The following is a 25,410-nucleotide window of genomic DNA, read 5'->3' on the forward strand; positions in this document are numbered from 1 at the left end:
GCTTCCTGACATTTCAGATGCAATCTGGGGCCTCGCTGAAAACATCACGCTAAACAGAGTGGGGAACAGCAACTCTGGAACTGGCTGAAAGACCCCAACATTTCTGCATCATGATACCCGCTCTCCCCATGGTGTTCTTTTGGTGAGATTTTTATATGGCAAAACAAAAACAAATTCCTCCACAGTTGTTGATGGCGGTGGGGGGCAGGAGCAGAGGTTACAGAGATTTTTAAGGGAGGTGGCAAAAATCAGCAAAAGGTTCGTGGTAATAGGGTTCAGCCTTGCCAGTAGGCCTTTTCCCTGTTTTCAAAGCTGTGCTACTACAGGGAAGGGGCAAAGCCCATCTCAGCAGATGGTGGCGGCCACTATTTATTTCCCCGGACATTGGAGTAAAATTGTGATTATTTAGCATGTACTCTTCACGTGGTTAGATGTATTCTGTGTGGGGTTTTAAAAAAAGAAAAAAATGTGTTAATTGTGTGTTGGATAGGTGAAAGCCTTATAACGTGGGGCAAGGTAAAAAATTAGGCATGAAATAACATAATTTCTGGTTTATTGGCACCATTGGTGGCTTTCATCTGTGAATAAATTGCAGCTTGCGGGGGATGAAGGAAGTTGTCTTACACCGAGTCAGAACTTCGGCCCATCTAGTATAGCATTGTTGACACTGACTGGCCGTTTCAGGCAAGAGTCTTTCCAGAGCTGGGGAGTGAATCTGGGACATTCTGAATCCAAAACAGGTCTCTATCTCTTTTCTAAAGTAGGGAGAGGGCTAATTTGTGTTGGTGAAGGGGAGAAGAATTAAACTATCTCCACCCAGTAAATGTATGGTTCTTTCCTCTTCCCAGGCTCCTTTCTGGCTTAAGAGGAGGTGTTCAAAGGTAAGACTACACTGAACCTGAATGTGGCAGGGATGTAAGTTACTCCAGTAACTTTGATCTGTGGGAAGCTTTTAAATGGGCTCTCTGCATCTATGTGTGAGAAAGTGAATGAGTGAGTGATAGAGATTCTCCTCAGGGCCAACAAGAGCTGTAGTGGGAAGAATTTGGGGTGGTGGCTTAGGAACTGTTGCTGTTTCTGCAGCAGGGACCTTGTCTCTAGTGTGTTGGAGCCATCCAATCAGCATGAAAGGGGAGCCTTATAGCCACTGAGAAGGATACTTCACACTCTCTGTTCTAATTGGAGCCAATCAGAGAGAAAGGAGGTAAATCCGCCAACAAGGATTGACTCCTAGGGTCACTCTGAAGAGGCATACAGGAAGAACACCAAGGCATAGCTATTCTGTATGCTCCAAAACTACGCATTCAGGAACACTGAAAACACAAAGTGCTTCACTTTCAAGAAAATGGTGTGCAAGTTCTGTTAACAGGCAATGGAACTTCAAGGAAAATACAGCTCAAGTCACTCTTAGAGGGATTGTAGCACCCTGCTTGTGGTTAACACTTAGCTGGAATGAAATATTCAACGCAGCAATAGAGAAATTAAAATAATAATTTATTTGTCAGACAAATAAATGAGAGGCACAGTGGTATATGGTTACCAAGCTCTGGCCTGGCCTCCTGCCATTATGGCCAGCACGTATATTTCCTTAACCCAGCCCCCTTGCTCCTCCTGTGGCTGCCTCTGTCCAATCAGCCTGGTTGAAATTCCTATTGGCTGTTTGCTAGAACCAATCACAAAAGATACACCCATTTCCTTTTGCCTTTTATGGGAAACAAAAAGCTATATATTCTTCTATCTATAAATGACAAATAAGTAGTCATATATCTTACATTTGTCTCAACAAGGAACCTTAATTACCAGCTCACCTCTTGCCCTCCTTGCCCTATTGCCCTCCAAAACAGATGGTTTAATAGTTTTAAATTTTTATCTTAAACAGATGTCAAGGATCTTGAGTTCACATCATCATTGAAAGATCTCCTTCTTTTGGAGGTCTTTAAACAAAGGCCTGACAACTATATGTGTGCTCTAATGATGTTTCCTGCTTGGCAGGGGGGCTGGGCTGATGGCCCCTGTGGTCTCTTCCAACTATATGAAATAAGAATCTAGCATAAGGATTTAACATTTCTTAGTTTCTAAATCCTTTGCATAATTACATTTAAGCCAATATATTTAATACATAACATAAATAACCTTTTAAAAGGAAAAGAAATCTTTGCAGAGTAAAAGGATCTCAGTTTAAGAAAGAAACAACTTTAGAAAAAGACTTCCCAAAATACTCCCTCCCTTTCTGCCAGCCAGATGCTTAGCCTTTTTGTATGATGAGAGGCCAAATGGTAAAACCTCACTATTTACCTACTTCTCAATTTAACCACTCTTACAGCCTAATTGTACTCTACAACATGCAAGGTCAGTGACCTCGCTCTCAGCCTGTAATTCCCTTTTTACGACTTTGAGAATTGTTTTCTGCTATAAATCAGGGGGCCCCCTTGTCCAGGAGGATAAACATCTTGCCAAAGTACTTAGGCAGCTGGTCTTCTGCCTGGCATAAAACATTTGAAAATCTTTAAGCTCATTTTAAAATACAGGCCCTGATCGAAATATAAGCCTTGATAAAAATGCAGGCTATGATTAGATGCCTCAGGATGTTTCCTACTATGTAAATGAGAGGGTTGCCAAAATCAGTGCAGATGAGGAGAAATTTTCTGCTGCCTTCTAAATTTTAAAATTGCTGCAGAAATGTGGAGAGTTGAATTCAGGATGGGAAGAAATGAGAAACTTAGAGAATCATAATTGAAAGATATTTCCATCCCTACCCACAATGCACCTGATGTAGGATCACTGAGGATCATTGTGGATAATTAAAATGGTGGCTATACTCAGCTCCTCCATTGCTCAGAGTCCTTTGCCTGCCGCTTTCTGGTAAGCCCGAGGGGGTCCCATGACAAAGAAGGGTGCCTCTGAGTCACTTTGCCTGGGGCCACCACAAACTTGAAGGCAACCATATAGGCCTCTCTTCTACTTCTACTGTTGTTGTTGTTGTTGTTGTTGTTGTTGTTATCTTTTTCTTTCCTTGTTAACCCAGTGAGATCCTTTGCGCTCCCAATATCACAGTGGAACCTAGCCTGGGAATCTTAGAGAGAGGAAATGCCACCATCAAATGCTGGAGTCCTTTGAACTTATTCATGAATTTTTCTCTGGAGAGGCACAACCACAACATAAGCCACAACATAACCATTGTCACCCAAATAGCCAGAGGAATGGCTGCATTTTACATCACTAATGTAAGCCGCGATCATGGAGGGTTATACAGCTGTTACTATTACAGCAACCTATTTCGGTCAAATCACAGTGAACAAGTCAAGCTAATGATAATAGGTAAGACATCCACAGCAAAAACTTGATCAGCATCCCAGCGAGGCCAGGTAAGGGAAAAGTCACATAGTTCATTGGTCCAGGCTAGATGTTTTAGTCTGCTAACATGCTTAAAATGCTCCTTCAAAGATAGACACTGAATGCTTTAAGTCCACTTTAAGCTCCCCCCCCCCTTGCCCAAAATGCCTGAATGAAGACTTGGAACTTGCAATATTTAGGCTGCAATCCTAATGCTGCTAACCTCAGAGTAAGCCCATTTGAATTAAACAGAAGTTACTTCTTAGGATTGTGAAGTTAGCCATAGGAGGTGTTCCTGATTTTAATCCTAAAGAACACCCAAGAAATGTCCTTTAACTGGGAACAGTGTCCACAATGCTATGGTATCCGGCACTGGCTTCCTTTTTATTTTATTTTATTTTATTTTATTTTATTTTATTTTATTTTATTTTATTTTATTTTATTTTATTTTATTTTATTTTATTTTATTTTATTTTATTTTATTTTATTTATCAGATTAGATTAGATTAGATTAGATTAGATTAGATTAATTACTCACCCTTCACCAGTAGGTCTCAGGCAGGTTACAATAATTAAAATTCAGAATTAAAAAAAGGTAAAACAGATACCTTCATAAGAGTAGGTACCCTTTTAAAATGAGGCTCTTTAGAGGACTGGAAGAAATTTAAAGTGTATCTTGAGAATTGTTGTCAAATTAAGGACTGAAAAGATGTCGAGGGGTAAGAAATAAAGATTTACAGCTGTAAACTATAAACCATAGGGAAGAAGTTTTAAGGAGGTGATATGTAAAAATTGACTGAAGGGTTGCTAGAGAGAATTGTGAAATAAGGGTGCAGAACAGGAGAGGTATGGGGAAGTCTTCAAGTTTGTATGATCTGTGTTTTTTCTTTTTCTATGTTGTATTGTTATTTTTTCTTGTTATGTTTATGTTGTTATGTTTATGTTGTGAAAACTTAATAAAAATTATTATAAAAAAAATAAAAAAAATAAAATGAGGCTCTTTATTGGGGGGGGGCGTGTTATTGTTCTTATTTTGATTTTATATATTGTGATCTTTTCTGTGAACCGCCCTGAGGCCTCCAGGTATAGAGTGTTATATACATTCAATAAATAAATAATAATAATAAATAGGATGAAAACTGTATCATGAAGACGCCAGGTGCCCCTCTGTGGGAAGGGAATGGCACAACAAATAGGCTGCCACAGAGAATACCCTTTCCCGAGCCACACCCTGAACTTCTAAGGGAGGTAGAACTGCCAAGGGGCCTCCTCTTCTGATCTTAACACCTGACATAGTCAGTAGGGAAGAAGGTGGTCTGTTTGGTGCCTAAGTTATTTAGGGCTTGCTTGGGGCTTTGAACACAAATGTGAGCACCTTGAATTTAGGTCTGGAAATGATGTTAGATTGACATGGATTTAAAAATATTGGTTTTCAGAGATATTAGAGTAAGAAAAGAAATGGAATTAGTAAAAAACTTTTGGGAAATAAGGGATTGGACTTGCTGATGGAATAATGAAATTAGAATACAAAATGGTGAGGTATGAGGAAGTCGGGGAAATAAGGTTGAGAAAATAAGTTTTGAAATTATACTTGTTATTTTTTGTTTATGTTTGTTTTCATTGTAGTTGTTTTGTATTTGTATGTTCTTATTGGAAAATCTAATAAATATTATTAAAAAAAAAAAAAGAATTTAGGTCTGGAAATGAACCAGCAGAAAATGCAGCTGTTTTAGAACATAGGATATATGAGTTCTAAAGGCAGCCCCAGTAATCTGGTCACTGCATTTTGGACCAACTAAAGTTTCTGAGTAATCTCCAAGGGCATAGAGTGCATTGCAATAATTCAACTTCTGGCACTTACTGTAGACTCTTTATTTAATTCCAGCATGCATTTTTATTGAATTCTGATTTTATAGTTATCAACACATTTTTTTAAAAAAATATATCATTGTATTGAGCTTCTTGTATGCTGTTTAGAGGCTATTCTAATTAAGCAGTATATCATACTTCTCAATTATCCCAATTTGAACAGGACATGCAGGAATTACAGAAGCCATCCTGGCTTCTGATTGGATCCGAGAATGTCCCATTGTTTTGGTCTGGTGCTCTGGCGCAAATCAGTTGGTTTGTGCCAGAGTACCAGACCAAGGATAAGGAACGCGGGTGGCGCTGTGGGTTAAACCACAGAGCCTAGGACTTGCCAATCAGAAGGTCGGCGGTTTGAATCCCTGCAACGGGGTGACCTCCCATTGCTCCTGCCAACCTAGCAGTTTGAAAGCACGTCAAAGTGCAAGTAGATAAATAGGTACTGCTGCGGGAGGAAGGTAAACGACATTTCCATGCGCTGCTCTGGTTTGCCAGACGCAGCTTCGTCATGCTGGCCACATGACCCGGAAGCTGTACGCCGGCTCCCTTGGCCAATAAAGCGAGATGAGCGCCGCAACTCCAGAGTCGGTCACGACTGGACCTAATGGTCAGGGGTCCCTTTACCTTTACCAGACCAAGGAAGCCTTGTATTTTGGTCTCACACTCTTGCATGAGTCAGCTGGCTGGGAAACCCAGCCAGATGGGCAGGGTATAAATAATAAATTATTGTTGTTGTTGTTGTTGTTGTTTATTGTTATTGTTATTGTTATTGTTGTTGTTATTGTTGTTATTGTTATTGTTATTGTTATTGTTATCATCATCATCATCATCTCCCGCAAGAGCTTGGGAGCCAAATTGGTTTTGCACCCAATGCAAAACCAATAAAAAAAAAAAGACTGGAGAAAATTGGTGGACTATTGGGAAGACATGATAGAGAAATAACGTTAGTGGCATTTAACGAAGCTCTGTAAAAGTTAAAGAGATATTGCAAAAAAGAAAAACAGGTTTTAAATGGTTTTCTGAAAGGCAATGGTGAATTTAAGAACTGTGTACTTAAAAATTAAATTTGGATGATTGTCAGAGAGGCTGAAGGAAGTCCAAAATTGGAAAATTTGTTAAAGATGAAAATGTGATGTGTTATGTATTTTTTTCTGTGGAAATTTAAAAAAAAAAATTAAAAAAAGGATTCTGGGCATGTGCGGGGGGTGGGTGGGGGTTGGGAAGCCAGGTAAATACAAAAGCTATTCAGGAGGTGTGTTTCAAGTCAGTGTGTCTGCACTGTCTTTTGCAAGGACTGAATTCCTCAAGAATCTTTGTCTTTGCACAGATCAAACGTTAGGGAAGCCTAATATCTCCTTCAGTTCCATGGATCAGATCGCACTGGGAAGTAATTTCACCATCTGTTGCCAAAGCCCACATGAGGATGTGGAGTTCTATTTCCAAAATGCTGATACCCAGGTGACACATCAGACTATGGCAAACAATTTCATTGTCAGCAAAGCAGAGCCAAGGCATGGAGGGAACTACCAGTGCAGTTACTACCGTCCTTTAGAACCCTTTATCAGCTCAGAGCCCAGCAGCTCTCTGTTGTTGCTGCTGACAGGTAAGTAGCCAAACATCTTCGCATCAAGAATCGTTCTTCCAAATACTGTAATAGGTTCAGATCTGGTAAAGTACAATAACACCCTTGTAAAGTATACAGTTTTGGGGGGTTTCCTCCTCCCCCCCTTTATTTTTCTCTTCTACACAGGTTCTCTTTCTCTCTCTTTTATTTACATCTCACAATGTTTAGTGCACATTAAATTATGTACTTTTTGAACTTTCAGTAAATATGTTTTTAAAAAAGAAAAAGACAGCATCTTTGCATGCATGTCCCTAACCTCATCTCTCAGTCTGGATTTTTCGTTTTAGCTTAATTCTAGCTACGGCATATTCCAAATGTTTAGTAGCAAAATATCAGGAGGCTGTATATACAATGAGAGATCTCTCTGCGGAGTCAATGGAGGTTTTTATTGTTTGATGTTTTATTGTGCTTTTAAATCTGTTGGAAGCCGCCCAGAGTGGCTGGGGAAACCCAACCAGATGGGCGGTGTGTGTATGTATGTATGTATGTATGTATGTATGTATGAATGAATAAATAAATAAATAAATAAATAAATAAATAAATAAATATTATTATTAGTGAAGGCAGCAAAGAAATACATTTAGCCATAAGCTGAGAGATGACAAATATGAGTTTCATATACAGTACCAGCAACATGTTCATTTGGAAGGCCCGAGGCCGGAGTATGCTAAGGGTTCAGGGGAAGGCAGTTGAGGAACTGCAGCAAGTCTCAGAAGATGCTACAAGACCCAGAGTTCCCTCTGAAGAGGAAATGGTTGCTAAACCACTCTGTTGAGGCTGAGGTTTAAAGGCAATCTTGTGGAAGGACGAAAGGATGTAATCAGCTCCACTTACAGGCAGCAAATGGGATACAGGGGTACCTCGCAAGACGAATGCCTCGTAAGACGAAAAACTCGCAAAACGAAAGAGTTTTTCATTTTTTGAGTTGCTTCGCAAGATGGATTTCCCTATGGGCTTGCTTCGCAAGACGAAAACTTCTTGCAAGTTTGTTTCCTTTGTCTTGCAAGTTTGTTTCCTTTTTCTTAAAACCGTGCATTCACTTCGAGGAGCAACTCATAGCACGTGGTGTGGTAGCCTTTTTTGAGGTTTTTGAAGACTTTGGTGATTTTTGAAGCTTTTCCAAAGTCCGTGCTTCGCAAGACGAAAAAATCGCAAGACGAAAAAACTCGCGGAACGAATTAATTTCGTCTTGCGAGGCACCACTGTATATGATTTGTGAGTTTATGGCAAAGGCTGAAGCTCACTGAGAAAGCAGAAGGTCTCATTTCGAATCACTGGCATCTTCAGGTAGGTCTGGGAAAGAAATCTTGGAGAACCACGACCAGCCAGTGTAGACAATGATCTGACTTTGTGTAAGGCAGTTTCCTATGTCCCTGTGTCCACACACATTGCTGTTGAATGCTAAGGTGGAGACACCTGCCTTTTTCCACTCTTTACAAGCACGCCATGATGGGCCACCTCACATCTCTTTTTCTTCTGCATGCAGATCTCAGCTTAAGCAGACCCAACATCTTCCGAAGACCCAGTGATTCAATTGCCCTGGGGGGACGTGTGAAGATACAGTGTCAACCTAAAGATGGAGCCACCTCGTTTTATTTTTATAAGGCTGGAGGCTCAAAAGCGGAGGGGCCCATGCCTTTTCCCTCAGGTGAACTTTCCATTAGTAATGTCAGCCTGGAACACAAAGGGAATTTTAGCTGCATCTATGGACGGAAACCTTTCCTCGTCTCAAAACTGAGTACATCCCTGGAGCTTCTCGTATCAGGTATAGTATCTTATTTGGTGTGTCCTGAACTTATCACATCAAACTTAAATACAGTGGTACCTCCGGTTACAGATGCTTCAGGTTACAGATTCCACTAACCCAGAAATAGTACCTCAGGTTTGGAGCTTTGCTTCAGGATGAGAATAGAAATCGTGTGGTGGCAGCGGGAGGCCCCATTAGCTAAAGTGGTACCTCAGGTTAAGAACAGTTTCAGGCTAAGAACGGACTTCCAGAACGAATTGTTCTTAACCTGAGGTACCACTGTAATTCATTGCTTTTAGCCTCTTTCCATATGAGCCTACCTGGACTCTGAGATCATCTTCTGAGGCCTTTCTGCATGTGCCTCCACCTCAAGAGGTCCAAATGGTGGCAACACGAGAAAGAGCCTTTTCTGCAGTAGCTTCCTGTCTGTGGAACGCTCTCCCTAGGGAAGTTTGCCTGGCGCCTTCATTATATACCTTTAGGCGCCAGGCAAAAACTTTCCTTTTTAACCAGGCCTTTGGTTGACGTGTTTGACATCCTATACCCTTTTAAAATGTGTGTGTGAGGGGGGATTTGGTGGGGGGATGGGGCATTGGGTTGTTGTCTTTATTTTGATTATCTATTATGTGGTTTTATATTCTGGTTTTGTTTTGTGATCCGCCTTGGACCTCCAGGTATAGGGTGGTATATAAATTCAATTAATACTAATACTAATATAAGACCTGAAAGTCTCACAGGGTGATGTCCAGCTAAGCTTGAGTATCAATGGCCTTTGTTTATTTTTATGTTAATATTTTATTATAAACATACAAACAAACATTCACTCATTTACCATTTATTTCTAAAGCATCCTACATTAAAATGGTGTCTTTCATTTTCTATAGTACACATATAATATTGTAGGGTTTTCTAAAATTTTAAGCATTTACATTGTGTGTGTGTGTGTGTGTGTGTGTGTGTGTGTGAATTTTACCTTTGTTTGCTTGCTCCTTTGGATACATAGAAAAAAATACTGTGATAGATTTTGTGTGTGTTTTATTTTGATTATTTGAGATGTTAAGAGAGAAATACAACCTGCAGTGGAATTCCTGGGCTAGCGGATGCAAAATGACCTGGCCAAGCTAGGGCCATTAAGAAACAATACAGGGCCACTGAGATCCATGAACAATGCAAGAGAACTGTCCTCCCCCTTTCCCTGAGGTGTGAACAGAGACTGGGTTTGGACCAGGGTAACTGGTTGAGGTGACAGGAAAAGAAAGGTTTTTTTGAGCCAGGGTTGCTGGGGAAAATAAGAAGGAAGAAAGTCTGGGACCCATCTTGGGAAGGCCGGCTGGGAGAGATGCCCTGGACTGCAGGGCTGCACTGCTATGGGGGATCAGCCCCTCTTGAAATGACCAGGCTGTAAGATCTGGACTCCCTGCATGCAAACTGAAGGTGTAAATAGGTGAATAAACCATATTTCTTAAAGCTATGACAGTCTCCAAAGGACCACAGACCCTGGGTGAGTGCCTGGAACCCCATGGGCTCTTGCAGAGAGAGGGGGAGGCACCCAACTTTTGTAACCGTGCAGTCACAAAATAATAAATAATCCACAAACCAAGAAAACAATAATTACATAAAACCGAAACAGCTACTAGCACCATTTACACAGAGGACAGCTATAAACCTTACCATTCTCAGTTTTAAAAACAGTTAAAATAGACATTTTAAAACGTATTTATTTAACCCAGAGGCCAATGTGTCCTCTGTAACAGGGTGTGCCTAAATAAGTAAATATTATTTATACTCAGCCCACCTGGCTGGGCTTCCCCAGCCACTCTGGGCAGCTCCCAACAGAATATTAAAAGCACAATAAAGTGTCAAACATTAAAAACTTTCCCAAACAGGGCTGCCTTCAGATGTCTTCTAAAAGTCAGATAGTTGTTTCTTTCCTTGACATCTGATGGTAGGGTGTTCCACAGGGCAGGCGCCACTACTGAGTGTCAGGAACTTGTCCTACACTTGAGTAGGACTCTGGCTGAAACACATGCCCGACAGGCATGTTCTCTCCCTCCTGGTCAATCATTCGGGAGCTTCAAAAGCTTTCTTCAACCCGAACATCACAGCGAACGATGCCAACAGACACCGGCACACTTAGGGATCCACAGAGTCTGCGCAGTTCGTGTGACAGACCTCAGCAACTCAGCATTTTGGCTAATCTACTTTATTTACATATAAACACACACGGAGCACCGCAGCATGGCTCCCTCTCTCTCTAGCATCAGACAGCAAAGAGAAAAAGGACAAAGGACAATAGTCCCACTTCACGGAACACAGTAACACAAACATCCTGTCTCCGTCACTTCCCACTTTGTGGAGTCAAAACATATATCGTCATGTGATAGACAAAAATCCCATGACTGCAATCATGGAGCAGGAATTCTAACACTGAGAAGGCCCTCTGCCTGGTTCATCTGGTTCACCAGCTGTAGCCATTCCTGAACAGAGATAGCCTGATCACTGTAGCCCATTCATTCATAACCTCAAGGCTGGATTACTGCCACATACTGTACTCTAGGAGTGGCTGTCCTTGGTGCTGATTGGGAAGCTCCAGCTGGTGGGCAATGCAATGGCTAGGCTGATTATGGGGGCACATAGCTGCCAACATATAACACCGCTGTAAAAAAACAGTTGCACTGTCTCCCCATCTACTACTGAGCCAGTTCAAGGTCCTTGTGTTCATCTACAAGGTCCTGGGTATCTTAAGGACCACCTGAACCTTTATATCCAGCTTCACCACTGAGGTCATCTGCATGAGCATCACTGGTCGTCCCCAAAATTGGCAAGGCTCACCTGACAGCAATATGAAGCTGAGCTTTTAGTGTCATCAGCCCAGTCCTGTGAAATGCCAATAGAGTTCAGTGGGTGCCTTGAAATGCCGGCCAAAAATTATGCAGTCAAGTAAGAAAATGTATTTCTGTAACAGCTAATTGATGATCTCTGGTTTAAAATTTTACCCAGTTCTTATTCCATATAGGTGTTCTTGTTGTGATCTGCTTTGAGTTTTTTTATGGTATAATTTTTTAATAAATAAATGTTTTTTTTAAATAAATAAATTCTTTTTAAAATAAATAAATAGTCCCTACTGAATTTTATTTTGACCAAGCTGAGTTGTTGGGTGGATGTCTATGATCAGAACAGTAAGTGTTTGTCACCTGCCCCTTATTCATGACTATGGCAGAGAAAAGTTCATTATGTTAACAGGACTTGGCAATTGGGGAGGGATTTACTCCCCTTATATTTTCTTTTGCACAGATCCCAAATTATCCAGACCCAGGATCTTCCTGACCCCCACTGAACCTGTTTACCCAGGAACAAAAGTCACTATCCATTGCCAAAGCCAAGACATTGCAGCAGCATTCTATTTTAAAAAGGATACAGACCAAATGGTCCCTACGGCCATCAGTAACAATGGGGCCACAGCAATTTTCGACATCAGTAATATAAAGCCGGCACATGCTGGGAACTATATCTGCACTTATCGCCCCAAGCTAGAACTTTTTGTCACCTCACCATCCAGTGATCCTGTGGAGCTGCTTTTCAGAGGTATGTTCTGAGTGTTTAGGTGGAACCAGAAATAATTTCAAGAGTGAAGTTAAGTAAGCTGACAGTAGTATAAGGGTAAGCCCCAATTCTGAGAGTCTGATGGAACCCCTTAGAGCATGGGTAGGCAAACTAAGGCCCGGTGCCTGGATCCGGCCCAATTGCCTTCTAAATCTGGCCCACAGACAGTCTGGGAATTGGTGTGTTTTTACATGAGTAGAATGTGTTCTTTTATATAAAATGCATCTTTGGGTTATTTGTGAGGCCTGCCTAGTGTTTTGACATGAGCGGAATGTGTCCTTTTATTTAAAATGCATCTCTGGGTTATTTGTGGGGCATAGGAATTCATTCACTTTTTTCCTTCAAAATATAGTCCGGCCCCCCACAAGGTCTAAGGGACAGTGGACCGGCCCATGGCTGAAAAGTTTGCCGACCCCTGCCTTAGAGTTTGATTGATAATATCACATGATATCCCACACCATAACTCCCGCCATGTAAGTCCACCATGACATGTATTTCAGGATCAATGAAGGCAGGCCTTCGTGGACTAATAGGCAGAGTTTTTAAAACCCCTAGCCAATTTGACTTGAGTCACAATAGGGTATCTGATTGGCTTGACTGGGCTATGTGACCCCTCTACAATGATGTCACATCACTGTGGACTAATCAGAGGTTTTAAACCCCCAACCAATCTGCTACTTAATCTGCTAGAACTTTTAGAAGTGCTGGCGCAGCCTCAGTGTGTTCACTCCTAAGAATGTGTCTGGGCATGTAAAGAGGCCATCCTACATCAATCCCAAGTTCCCCCTTCCCTGATTGTATGGGGTTGAATACCTCTGCCTATTGGCCCACAATGACCTGCTGTCATTGTGGAGAGGTCACATGACCTCTCCAAAGGCATGGCATGGTGGTCTTAAAGGGTGGTACTTCTGAGGCAGGGCTTCCGGGGTGGCATATCATGTGATCATCAATCAAGCTGGGGGGCGACAATTAGGGGGTGAGGCTTAAGCATTTGACAGGTAGTAGGACTTTTATACTACTGCTGACAACCAGAAATAGCTGTGGATATATGAGTGGGAAATTATTCTGTCTGATATTTACACTGGTCACCTCCATTATTGTTTTGCTAAATATCAATGCTAGGAAAGTTCAATGATGACCTCATTCACACATCCCAAAACCCAGAACCAAAACAGAGCCCTCCATTGAAATCCACAGTTTTATTAATTTTGCAGTGCAGTTATGCAATCACAATGTGCACAAAAATGCACATATTAGGGTAAAACGTGCCTTAAAGGGCATATATTATTGAAAACAACATACAAAATGCATTATTGTAGGGGAAATCGCTTTGCAAAAATGTGCATATTAGGTAAGATTTGTGTTCAGTGCTGATAGATTTTCATGATGGTTTTTTTAATAAAAAAACCCACAGCAAACTGATACAAAAAATGTAATGCATTGAATGGAAAATGAGAAAAAGAGAAGCCAAAATTGACAAATTCACCCATCTCCAGACACGCCCCAATCACATGGTGACAGTTAGCATCTAAATTCCTTTTTCCTTCTGTGTACAGATGACAGCTTAATAAGACCTTCAATCTCCATCAACCCCAGTGAGTTAGTTGCCCTTGGAGGACAAGTCAATATTGTGTGCACAATTGCATATGGATCTGCACAGTTTTATCTCCATAAGACTGGAGTTCCAACACCAAAGTATTCCAGGATGGGTAATTCGAGCACCCACACTTTTCCCATTACCAATATCAGCTTGGAGGACAAAGGGCATTATATTTGCAGCTACATATGTTCAGGAAATTCCTTTTTCATCTCAAAACACAGTGCCCCCCTAGAGCTTCTGGTAACAGGTAAGGCTAGTCCTCCAGCAATCTGCAATATTTGTTTTAGAATGGCCTTTGAAGCTTATTCATTTATTTATCTAGCACTTCTGGTTGTTTATGTTATAAATGTTTAAATGGGAATTTGCTCAGGTGAGCTTGAGAGGTAGCAGTGTTCTCCTGCTCCTGCGTTTTTAACATCACCATGATATGAGGAAATTAAGCAAAGTGCATCTTTCTCCTAGCTATGGGATAACACAATGGCGAGGGAAGGAACAAACTACAACTGCTTGTTTTCCAGGCTGCTGTTCAGGTCACTGGGCTTGAACCAGTAAGAATAGGTGGCAACTCAACAGAAATGCAGGATTCTTCCCCCGTGCCCTTCTAGAATATTTGGCTAAACTGGATTTGCCTGGGATAAGTTCATCACAAAGAGGTCTAAATGTTCCTTCACGTTGAAGACGTGTTATACTTAGGCCCGTTTAAACAGTATCAAACCACTTTCAACAACCATGTCTTCCAGCAAAGACTCAAAAGGAAGTGTAGTTTGTTAAGGGGACTGACAGTTGCTAGGAGACCCTTATTCCCATCACGGAGGTACAATTTCCAGAGTGGTTTAACAACCAATGCCTTAGAAATCAATGTGTCTTCACAGAGAACTCTGGGAACTGTAGTTCAGTTAGGAGAATCGGTGTCTCCTAACAACTCTCAGGATCCTTAACAAACTATACTTCCTGGGATTCACAAGCTGTAATTGTTTAAAGTGGTGCAATACTCCTTTAAATGTATAGTGCACGTGAGCCGTTAATATGTCTGTACAAAAAATTGCAGCAAGGCATACCTGGTTGATGTCCTTTCTCTGGAAATAATATAAACCAGCAGTTATAATCAGATCTCTCCGTAGTGCTGAAGACATCAAGAAAAAAGCAGGGTGATGATGAATGGAGTGGGACTCCTCACCATCCAATCTCTCCCTTTCCACAGATCCCAGTTTACCCAGACCCAGTCTTTCCCTGAGTTCTGTCATTGTCAATGTGGGAGAAACTGTCTCCCTCCAGTGCCACAGCCAAGACAGGGCCGTGACATTCTATCTCCAAAAGTCTGGAGAAACGAAGCCTCTGCAGCGCCTTGTGACCAGCAGGAACACAGCCACCTTCACCATCATTGCAGAGCAGGAGCACAATCGAAGCTTTGCCTGTAGTTACCGCCCTTCGTCAGATCTTTTTGTCATCTCAGAGCCCAGTAAGCCTGCCGAGTTTCTAGTTATAGGTAAGGGAGTCGTCATTGCAAGCACCTTCCCCACCCCCCTTGCTTCAGCTTTCATTTCTGGTTTGAGCTTGAGCATCAAGCTGGGTGTGTACTAGCAAGGCACCAGAAGGCTATCTGGAGAAGGCACATAACATGGATTAAACCAGGGGTTGGCAAGGTTTACCTAGCCTGGGCTGGTTCACTCCAGCGGAGATCCCTCCATGGGTTGGATCACACACACACCCCTCCCCCACAATTTCTGGCGTCTGTGCTGACTCAATTTCCGGCATCTGCGCATGTGCAGACCTAATTTCCGGCACTGCAGATGCAAGTCTCCATGCTGCGCTGTGCCGGTTTAGCGCAGCGCAAGGGGACTCATGGAGCAGATGGCTTGGTTCAGGGGCGGCTCGGGGGCCGGTTAAACAACCCCCATGCGCTACTTGTGGCCCATGAGCCTTAGGTTGCCGACCCCTGGATTAAACAGAGGTTTATTTAAAGAGTCCCACTTCCTGGGTGGGAAGATGTAGCATTAAAAAAATAATAATTCCCCTGCCTGTTGCATATCAGACTTTCCTGGAAAACATCTGGGCTGACTTTGTTAAAGCAAGTTTTGCATACTTGGTGACCCCTGTTGGGAATCTGTGTACGTGCAGCTACCCACACAGAGTCAGTTAAGGTTTGGCAGACAGCCAGAAGGCAATCTGAAGGAATAAGTCTGCCTGGTGATAACAGAGACATGGAGTCTGCTCCCTGACTGGTCAAGCTCTCTCAAAGGAGTGATAATTAATGGCCTACTAACTGTTAGACCCTGATGTTGGGAAAGATGGAGGGCACAAGGAGAAGGGGACGACAGAGGACGAGATGGTTGGATAGTGTCTTCGAAGCTACAAACATGAGTCTGACCAAACTGCGGGAGGCAGTGGAAGACAGAAGTGCCTGGCGTGCTCTGGTCCATGGGGTCACGAAGAGTTGGACACGACTAAACGACTAAACAACAACAACTGTTAGTTCAGTATTTCAGGTTCAGAGTTCTGTGTGTCAGTGTAGGAGTTGTGAGTTGTGACAGAGAGAGCTAGCAAAAGATCCGTGTTCTGTTCCTGTAAATAGTCCACTGTATGTAATAAACACCTAACTACAATTTCCTGGTTCCTGCTTCGTCTATCCCGTCTGCAGCCAAGTCACCAGTTGCTTTCGTGGATTCTGCGTGTACTCTGCTAGGTCTGGCTAAGGTCCTGCAACTAGTCAGAAAGTTGCGAAACACCAAATAGGTTTTGAAAGGGCTGTAAGTTATCTGCTTTTCTGTGCTTCATGCTTTATATGTTTATCTAACAAATACAACTTGTTAAAGTTCATTCTGAGTGTTCCTTTTACTGCCAGCCTGAATCCAAAAGAATATCTGATAAGACAGCCATTCACTTACTATATTCCACCAGCAAGTGAAAGTTTATCTGTTTTGACAAGTATTTGACTGGCTTTCTCTTTTTATGAGTTATTTCATTTTACTTTTTTTTAAAGAAGTATTCTCTGCTTTGTCTTAAGATAGTTTTGATCAGCTGTGGTTTGGCTTGTTTTATTTCCTTGTGTGCTTGTTTTGAAATACCATATGGCTTCCATTAAAGGGAAAAGCATAATCCCTAATGTAGCTTCCTATCCTGTGGCTGAAGACAGAGCCCTGGCTTATGGTTGTCAACATCTCAATTCCTGTTTCCTTCTGTGCACAGATCGCAGGTTGCACACACCAACCATCTCCATTGTTACCAGTCAGCTGATTGCCCCTGGAGCACAAGTCAACATCACGTGTACAACTAATGGTGGACCTGCAAAATTCTATCTCCACAAGGCTGGAGATCCAATGCCAAAACAGTTGGTAAAGGCTCACAATCATGTGGGTATTTTTTCCATTGGCAATATCAGCAGGAAGGATGAAGGGAACTACAGCTGTAGCTATGCATGTTTAGATCGCCCGCTGTTAGTCTCACAACCAAGTAACTTCCTGGAACTTCTTATATCAGGTAGGTGGTTGTTGTTGTTGTTGTTGTTGTTGTTGTTGTTGTTGTTCTATCAGGTATCTTCTTCTTCTTCTTCTTCTTCTTCTTCTTCTTCTTCTTCTTTTTAAAAGCGGGGGCCGATGACAATCAGTGCAGAATAAATAAAATGCTCATCCAACAACATCTTTGGAAGTCTGACTCAATCCATTAGAATAATGGGGCCTCCCACTGCCACCACACGATTTCTGTTCTCATCCTGAAGCAAAGTTCTTAACCCAAGGTACTATTTCTGGGTTAGCGGAGTCTGTAACCTGAAGCATCAGTAACCTGAAGTGTCTGTAACCCGAGGTACCACTGTATTTGCTTGAGTATAAATTGATAGAATAAAAATTTACCTTTTACATTTCTGTATAGCTGTCAAGGGGCACAACTGACACTTAACGTTCCCTGGCTATGCTCCGTCCTCAGAGCTGTAGTTTGTTGATGATGCTCTGAGAAGTGAACTACAGTTCCCAGAATTCTTTGGAGAAAGCCATGTGCTTTAAATGCATGTTCAAAATGCTTTCAATGTGTGGTGTGGATGTAAACATTTAAGTATTGCATCTGGGAGTGGGTAATGGGAAGCAGCTCGCACTACCAGTGCAGTGTAGATGTTCTTCCCTTCCTCTGATGTATGGACTTTTTGGCTCAGTTTTAACAAATTTACCCCTTTCCACATCCCCTTTTGGTTGCATTGTGGTTTTGGACTATTATGAGTGTGAATACTAAGAGTCTTCTTGTGCATATTTTCTGAGTCAACTGAGCATAGCTGGCATTCCATAATATACAGCTGGAAATCAAGGCCACAGAAGCACTGGACATGCTGCTGACTATGGCCTATTTTATTTAAATTTATTTTCCATCACAAACAGTGTTGAAGGTGCATCACATACTGTATAGTACCATGGAGAGACCTGGTCTGCATAGAGACATTGGATTCTTATCTCATTACACACGATAAAGCTATTTTTAGCCATCTCACCCCTTGGTTTTTCCTGTAAGACCAATTGCAGTCGTTAACAGCCGTTAACAGGTTTCCACACCTATCAGCCAATCACCCATTCCCACCACCCTTCTGAGTAATACCCCTCCCCACCCTCTCACTATATAGAAGGGTCTGGTGACTTCTGTTTCAGTGTATCTGAAGAAGCGTGCATGCACCCGAAAGCTCATACCAGTAACAAACTTAGTTGATCTCTAAGGTGCTCCTGGAAAGGATTTTTTTATTTTGTATAGTCCCAGTTAATGCATTTCCGAGGACAGTCAGGAAGTCTGGGTTGCATGGATATAAAAGCTATTGCACAACTAACTCTGTATGCAGATGTCCTTGCCTCTGCTTTTACTTCCAGAGCAATGCATCCTGCACATTGTGGTCTGTTGGAAAAGACAGTTGGTGGGATCAGTGGATTAAAGTCTCCCTGTTCATTTGCTTATGTGCACAGGACCTCACACCTCCAATCCGGGGACTTCTGAGCCTCCAGATTATACCCTGATCAACATAATTAGATTTGCCGTAGGAAGTCTGATCCTCTTCTTCCTCACATATGTCATAATCAGAGACCAGCAGCTCCAAAGGAAACATGGCCTTAAAGTGAGATGACTCTCCTTCTGGAGGAAACATGGATTTTAGGTGAGATTACTCTTCCACCACTTCCTGGTTCCACACTGGTTCCTTTGATTTTCCAAACTAGGTCTGAACCTAATCTCAGACCCTCCAAGTGTCCCTATTTTCCAGGGACAGTCATGTATTTACAGAAACCATCTCGGTTTCTGATTTGATCCTGGAATATCCTGCTTTTCCTTAGAATGTCCCTATTTTCATCGGGGAAATGTTGGAGGGTGTAGAATTAGGCAACCCCTGAGCCAAGGAGATAAGTAACTATACAACCTTTAGAAGACATCTGAAGGCAGCTCTGTATAAGGAAGTTTTCTTTAATGTTTAATGTTTTATTATGCTTTTATCTGTTGAAAGTCACTCAGAGTAGCTGGGGCAACCCAGTCAGGTGGGCGGGGTATAAATAATAAAAATTTTATTATTATGGAATAGGGCGTTCCTATTTTCATCAGAGAAATGTTGCAGGGTATGTAATCTTCAAGGGACTTTTTGCATTTGCCCACTGTTCATATACTTTTCATTTTGAAAGAAAGGTCCAGGTTTAGTCACATCCCTTAGCTTCTCTGCTGAAATGATCACTGGTGAAAAGCTCCAGGATGCAAATCACAGGTGCAAGTCAGAGAAGACAGTTGAGAAGAGGGGGATAGATTAAAGGTCTGATACTGTAATGGTTCTAGGGGTTGCTCGTGCGTAAATCGGCGCCACACCTGGCTGGGTTGCCTGAGTGAACCCTTTCCGCCCGGACAGCCACTCACCCGTGGCTGTCTCAGTCGCTGGCAGAATCCGTCAGTGGGCATTTCTTGAACTTCTTCCAGCAAATAAGCTCTTTGACGCCTAGTCTCCGCCTACTCTCCCTGCACGAAAGCCTTCTGCGCAGGGAGGGTGTGGGCAGTGGAGGACCCGTGCTCTCCCCGCTGGTCTCCGGCGAGGAGTCATGGAGCCACCTTGCCGATTCCCCCATCTGCCCCCCTTCTCCACTGGTGCTACGCTGATTTCCTTCCCCAGAAGATGGGCTGCTTCTCTCCCTCCCGGGACGCTCTCCGGAATCCCTCTGGAGCCCTCCCTCTCCCTCTGGCTCCGATGGCAGTTCCCTGACAGATACAGTAGAAGGCTGATCCTTATTTTGCTTGGTATACATTCAAAGAAACATACAAATAATTTCATGCATTCAAGGGAGCTGTGGGCTAGCTTGTGTTTCTCTTATCACATCGGCCACCACTCCTTACCCAGACTATGGGACAATCACCCTCCAAAGCCAAAGGACTTTCAAACACAATTTTTGATATTACATGGGTATCACATGTTCAAAGAAAGAAAACACCAACCGGTTGACTTCCAGAAGCCCATGGACACTACTTACAAGCCTCTTTGTATCCCATCTATTATCCTTATCCAACCTGGTGCCTCTATCCCTTTCTCTGCTCAGGAAGTCCCTGGAATGGATGGAGTAGGGATAACAATGACACCATCCGTCCAGTGTTGATTTTAGGCAAACTTCCCAATGAATGGCAGCTTAGCCATCTCTTGTCCCCCCTCAAGTTATGCACACAGCTCAGCCTCTAATGCCAGTGTCTAGTTAATCCGGGTTGGGGAAAAACTCCTCTATTGTTATTATTGGGACGTGGGTGGTGCTGTGGTCTGAACCACTGAGCCTCTTGGGCTTGCCGATCAGAAGGTCAGCGGTTCAAATCTGCGCAATGGGGTGACCTTCTGTTGCTCGGTCCCAGGTCCTGCCAACTTAGCAATTCGAAAGCACACCAGTGCAAGCAGATAAATAGGTACCGCTGCAGCAGGAAGGTAAATTGTGTTTCCGTGCGCTCTGGTTTCTATAACAGTGTTCCATTGTGCCAGAAGCAGTTTAGTCATGCTGGCCACATGACCCGGAAAGCTGTCTGTGGACAAACGCTGGCTCCCTCGGCCTGAAAGTGAGATGAGCTCCGCAACCCCGTAGTCGCCTTTGACTGGACTTAACACTCCAGGGGTCCTTTACCTATTGTTATCTCATGCCTTTTCCACTATATTTACAGGATATTTATATTGCCCTTAGATTTTGATGTGCAAAGGTACAAGAGATGTTGAAACCACTGGCCAAGAAGCCAAGCAAAGATAGCTCTGTGAGTCCACCGTGATGACAAGATCATTTTCTCAAGACATACAACAACAATATGAGATTATTCTTTTTTCAACACTCAGGCATACCAGATGCACCACTGCATGAAGCAGGCTGATAGGCAAGCTTCTTCTTTTTGTCACTGGCTACAACCTATGAATTGGAGAGTTTCCCCCAATTCATCAGTCTTCAGATGATCCATTACAAAAAGCACGTTTTAATTATTGGGGCTGTTCTTCAAGGCACCATGTGTTTATTCTCTTTGGTTTGATTTATATTTTGTAATGGTGTTTTTTTTACCGGTATTTGATGCCATTGTGTTTTAGATGTGTTACTCTTAAACTGTATTTTAAAAATAATAATAAAGATGGGGTTTTCTTCTCAGTTTGTGTTCTTTCGTCCATTACATTGTATAATATTTTACACTGCTTCATAATCTCAAAAAAGTAGATAGTCTGAGAAACTGTGGCTTTGGGACTGTTGTAGGCCTTAGTTTTGTCATATATATGGTCAGAATCTTTTGATTTCTTTGTTGCTGCCTGCATGCCCTATACAGGGCAGCTAATATTTCAGTTTACAAGGCTCCATGTCCTTTTGATTTTAATTTTAATTTTTTATTGGAATTTTATTTACAACATAACACAAACTCCCCAACCCCCCATTATACAAATCCACCCGCATTGAACGTGAACATAACATACAGTGAGCATAACATACAACAATACAAACAACCAAATAAAAGACTTCCTTTATCATGTCCTTTTGAATCAAGCTAGAATGAATAAGACACTAAGGATCTCACTTGGTTAGAGTCTCACACAATCCTCTAGGACCACTCTTTCTATCTTTCTATGGGTGAGAGCTACCTATAGAAAATAACTGAGAAATACCTGGCTGGGGAACAGGTATTCATGCCACGCCCCATGCCCCAAGCAGGACAACAGCAGGATCTTGAGATAATACTCTTCGTAACTCAGTTTTTGTTCCACATGGAAATGTTGATTTATTTATTTTTAATGTTTCTATACATTTAACAGCATGAAGCATTCATAGGGAGCCCAAGCCATCTGCTGCATTTAGACTGGAAGGGGCAATTTAAGCAGCCTAGACGTTCCTATAACATGGGAGGTGTTTCTGTGCTTTACAATCACAGTTTCCAGGGCTCCTGCCCTCAAGTGAAGCTGCCACAGTTTGAAAGGGTAAACCACTCAACCCCTGTAATTGTAATTGTTTCTGGCCATCGTGTTGCTTTTGATATTGCTGACAGTTTGAAAGGGCACAGTGCTCTGATTTGGATTTCATCATAACCTTGGGCACACGAGAATGGCCTCGAGTGATTCCCACCTTCTGTGTTGGGGACCTATGGAAGAATTGACAAGTATGAGGTGTTGCTGTGTTAATTCAGACAACTCGCCCAAAAGATCTGGTGCTACTGGCTTTAGAGGCTAGTAGTTCCTGCTCCATATAGTCCATATAGTTAAAGCTATGGTTTTCCCATTAGTGATGTATGGAAGTGAGAGCTGGACCATAAAGAAGGCTGATTGCCGAAGAATTGATGCTTTTGAATTATGGTGCTGGAGGAGACTCTTGAGAGTCCCATGGACTGCAAGAAGATCAAACCTATCCATTCTGGTTCCTCTTCATCCTGGAGAAGAGTGACTAGTGGGTGCCACAGGGTTCTGTCTTGGGCCCGGTCTTATTCAACATCTTTATCAACGACTTGGATGATGGACTCAAGGGCATCCTGATCAAATTTGCAGATGACACCAAACTGGGAGGGGTGGCTAACACCCCAGAGGACAGGATCACACTTCAAAACGACCTTGACAGATTAGAGAACTGGGCCAAAACAAACAAGATGAATTTTAATAGGGAGAAATGTAAAGTATTGCACTTGGGCAAAAAAAAATGAGAGGCACAAATACAAGATGGGTGACACCTGGCTTGAGAGCAGTACATGTGAAAAGGATCTAGGAGTCTTGGTTGACCACAAACTTGACATGAGCCAACAATGTGACGCGGCAGCTAAAAAAGCCAATGCAATTCTGGGCTGCATCAATAGGAGTATTGCATCTAGATCAAGGGAAGTAATAGTGCCACTGTATTCTGCTCTGGTCAGACCTCACCTGGAGTACTGTGTCCAGTTCTGGGCACCACAGTTCAAGAAGGACACTGACAAACTGGAATGTGTCCAGAGGAGGGCAACCAAAATGGTCAAAGGCCTGGAAACGATGCCTTATGAAGAACGGCTAAGGGAGCTGGGCATGTTTAGCCTGGAGAAGAGGAGGTTAAGGGGTGATATGATAGCCATGTTCAAATATATAAAAGGATGTCACATAGAGGAGGGAGAAAGGTTGTTTTCTGCTGCTCCAGAGAAGCGGACACGGAGCAATGGTTCCAAACTACAAGAAAAAAGATTCCACCTAAACATTAGGAAGAACTTCCTGACAGTAAGAGCTGTTCGACAGTGGAATTTGCTGCCAAGGAGTGTGGTGGAGTCTCCTTCTTTGGAGGTCTTTAAGCAGAGGCTTGACAACCATATGTCAGGAGTGCTCTGATGGTGTTTCCTGCTTGGCAGGGGGTTGGACTCGATGGCCCTTGTGGTCTCTTCCAACTCTATGATTCTATGATTCTATGATTCTATGATTCTGAAGGAAATAAGCCCTGAGTGATCACTGGAAAGGCAGATCCTGAAGCTGAGGCTCCAATACTTTGGCCACCTCATGAGAAGAGGAGACTCCCTGGGAAAGACCCTGATGTTGGGAAAGATGGAGGGCACAAAGAGAAGGGGACGACAGAGGACAAGATGTTGGGACAGTGTTCTCGAAGCTACCAGCATGAGTTTGACCAAACTGCGGGACGCAGTGGAAGACAGGAGTGCCTGGAGTGCTCTGGTCCATGGGGTCATGATGAGTTGGACACGACTAAACAACAACAAAGTTCCTGCTCAGAGAACTTTGTGGGAAGTTTGAATTGCAATTATATGCTCGGATCCAGGGGATGTGAGACCCTTTGACAAGTGATCCTGACTCAAGGACATCCTTTAAGAGGTCACTACGAGAAAGACCTGTAGGTTTGGGGTAATCCAGGTGTTACCATCTGGGGATTGCAATGCTGAAAGGAAAGCAAGAAAATAATCAACTTGGATGGGGGACTGTTTGTGAGCAATTGCATCTCCTACCAACGGAAGTGAGAAGTGTGATGTCCCTGCTGCCTATTAAAATTACAACCAGTCACTGCTAGCTGATCATAAAGCAATGTTGGCACACTAACAAATGGGAGAGTCTGCTTGGTCAAATAGGAAATGAGTCTTTAAATCTGAACTTTACAATGCAGTAAAATCCAACTGCTTTTCACTAGGGATGGGCAAATCTGGAAATTTTGGGTTCTCACATTTCCAGTCTTAGTTTGGTTCTCCAAATTTCTGTATGTGGTTTTTTAAAAAGGAAACAGGCAGATGGCTTGTGATACAAAGGACTGTTCAAGATGGTGAGATGAGAGTAAGTGGCAACGGAAAAAAGGCTGAGAAAGTGGAAGGAGGAAGTCAGGATGGAGGATAAAATAACAGCAGGAAGAGAGTTGGAGAAAAAAGCACCTGGAGGTGACAAAGATAGAAAGGAGGTACTGAAAGTTATAGAAAGTGAGAAAATGACATAAATTATTTTTTAGATAAGAAAATGCAAAGCTAATTGTGATGGTCACTTACCCTCACAAAAGAAATGGTCCCAGAAATCAAAGCGAGGATGCAACCACTGAAAGGCTTCAAAAGTTTCATAATACATGAAATATTGGTTCACTTGTATTGGGGGGGGGGGGGAATCATGCCAGTATCCCTGTGTGTGATATGTGGTATATCCTAGTGCTATTAATTTTAAATTAAAAGTGAAACTGTAGAAGTGAGTCCCTTGTTCTGGGTCTGGACTAGGTGAAGACCACTGTTCTAGAGACTATTGTCTCTTGGACAACCCCTCAAGTAGAGTTGTGTGCCTGGTTGTTGTTGTTGTTGTTGTTGTTTTATCTTACAACTTGCTGCTACTTCTTCATAATAAAACTCCTAATTAAAACATGATTTTAATATAATTTTAATAGGGCTCACATAACTTCCCAGGGAACTCTTCAGTATTCGCCTACAGTATTTAGCCAAATGCCTGAACCCACCTTGAAGCAAAAACTTAACCTGAAAGTTCAAACACAAGGAAATAAACAACTATCTGACTTTTAGAAGACATCTGAAGGCAGCCCTGTTTAGGGAAGTTTTTAATGTTTGATGTTTCATTGTGCTTTTAGTATTCTGTTGGAACCTGCCCAGAGTGGCTGGGGAGGCCTGGCCAGATGGGTGGGGTATAAGTAAATAAATAATAATAATAATAATAATAATAATAATAATAATAATAATAATAATAATTTCTCAGTGCAATCA

The 25,410-nt window shown here is 42.4% G+C and overlaps 1 protein-coding gene and 1 long non-coding RNA gene across 6 annotated transcripts; both read left to right on the top strand.

Moving 5' to 3' along the window:
• The first annotated feature begins 37 nt into the window (after positions 1-37).
• LOC309327828 (leukocyte immunoglobulin-like receptor subfamily A member 2) lies at positions 38-21,494 on the top strand. Of its 5 annotated transcripts, none has more exons than XM_081837370.1 (11): positions 38-142; positions 849-881; positions 3,026-3,318; positions 6,527-6,802; positions 8,310-8,588; positions 11,865-12,155; positions 13,730-14,020; positions 14,975-15,259; positions 16,960-17,250; positions 18,708-18,895; positions 20,908-21,491. In XM_081837370.1, exons 1-10 carry the CDS (start codon positions 111-113, stop codon positions 18,863-18,865), a joined length of 2,229 nt encoding a protein of 742 aa, XP_081693496.1. In that variant the 5' UTR covers positions 38-110; the 3' UTR covers positions 18,866-18,895; positions 20,908-21,491. The 5 variants fall into 5 exon arrangements, with proteins under 5 accessions (XP_081693496.1, XP_081693497.1, XP_081693498.1 ...); XM_081837371.1 differs by having other exon boundaries at positions 20,928-21,491; XM_081837372.1 differs by lacking the exon at positions 14,975-15,259 and having other exon boundaries at positions 20,908-21,494.
• Positions 3,881-5,477, top strand: LOC309326859. The gene is made up of 3 exons (XR_014150395.1): positions 3,881-3,955; positions 4,465-4,719; positions 5,029-5,477. It is a non-coding gene; the product is annotated as an uncharacterized lncRNA (long non-coding RNA).
• Positions 21,495-25,410: the final 3,916 nt, after the last annotated feature.

The sequence above is a fragment of the Podarcis erhardii genome (genome assembly GCF_964252035.2).
Source record: "Podarcis erhardii genome assembly, chromosome: 13".
In the NCBI taxonomy this organism is placed as follows: domain Eukaryota; kingdom Metazoa; phylum Chordata; class Lepidosauria; order Squamata; family Lacertidae; genus Podarcis; species Podarcis erhardii.

Excerpts from the sequence above, each read along its gene's own strand:
- LOC309327828 (XM_081837370.1), top strand. The coding sequence starts at position 111 with ATGATACCCGCTCTCCCCATGGTGTTCTTTTG. Across the intron at positions 6,803-8,309 it reads TCTGTTGTTGCTGCTGACAG|ATCTCAGCTTAAGCAGACCC; the intron begins GTAAGTAGCCAA and ends TTCTGCATGCAG. Across the intron at positions 14,021-14,974 it reads CCTAGAGCTTCTGGTAACAG|ATCCCAGTTTACCCAGACCC; the intron begins GTAAGGCTAGTC and ends CCCTTTCCACAG.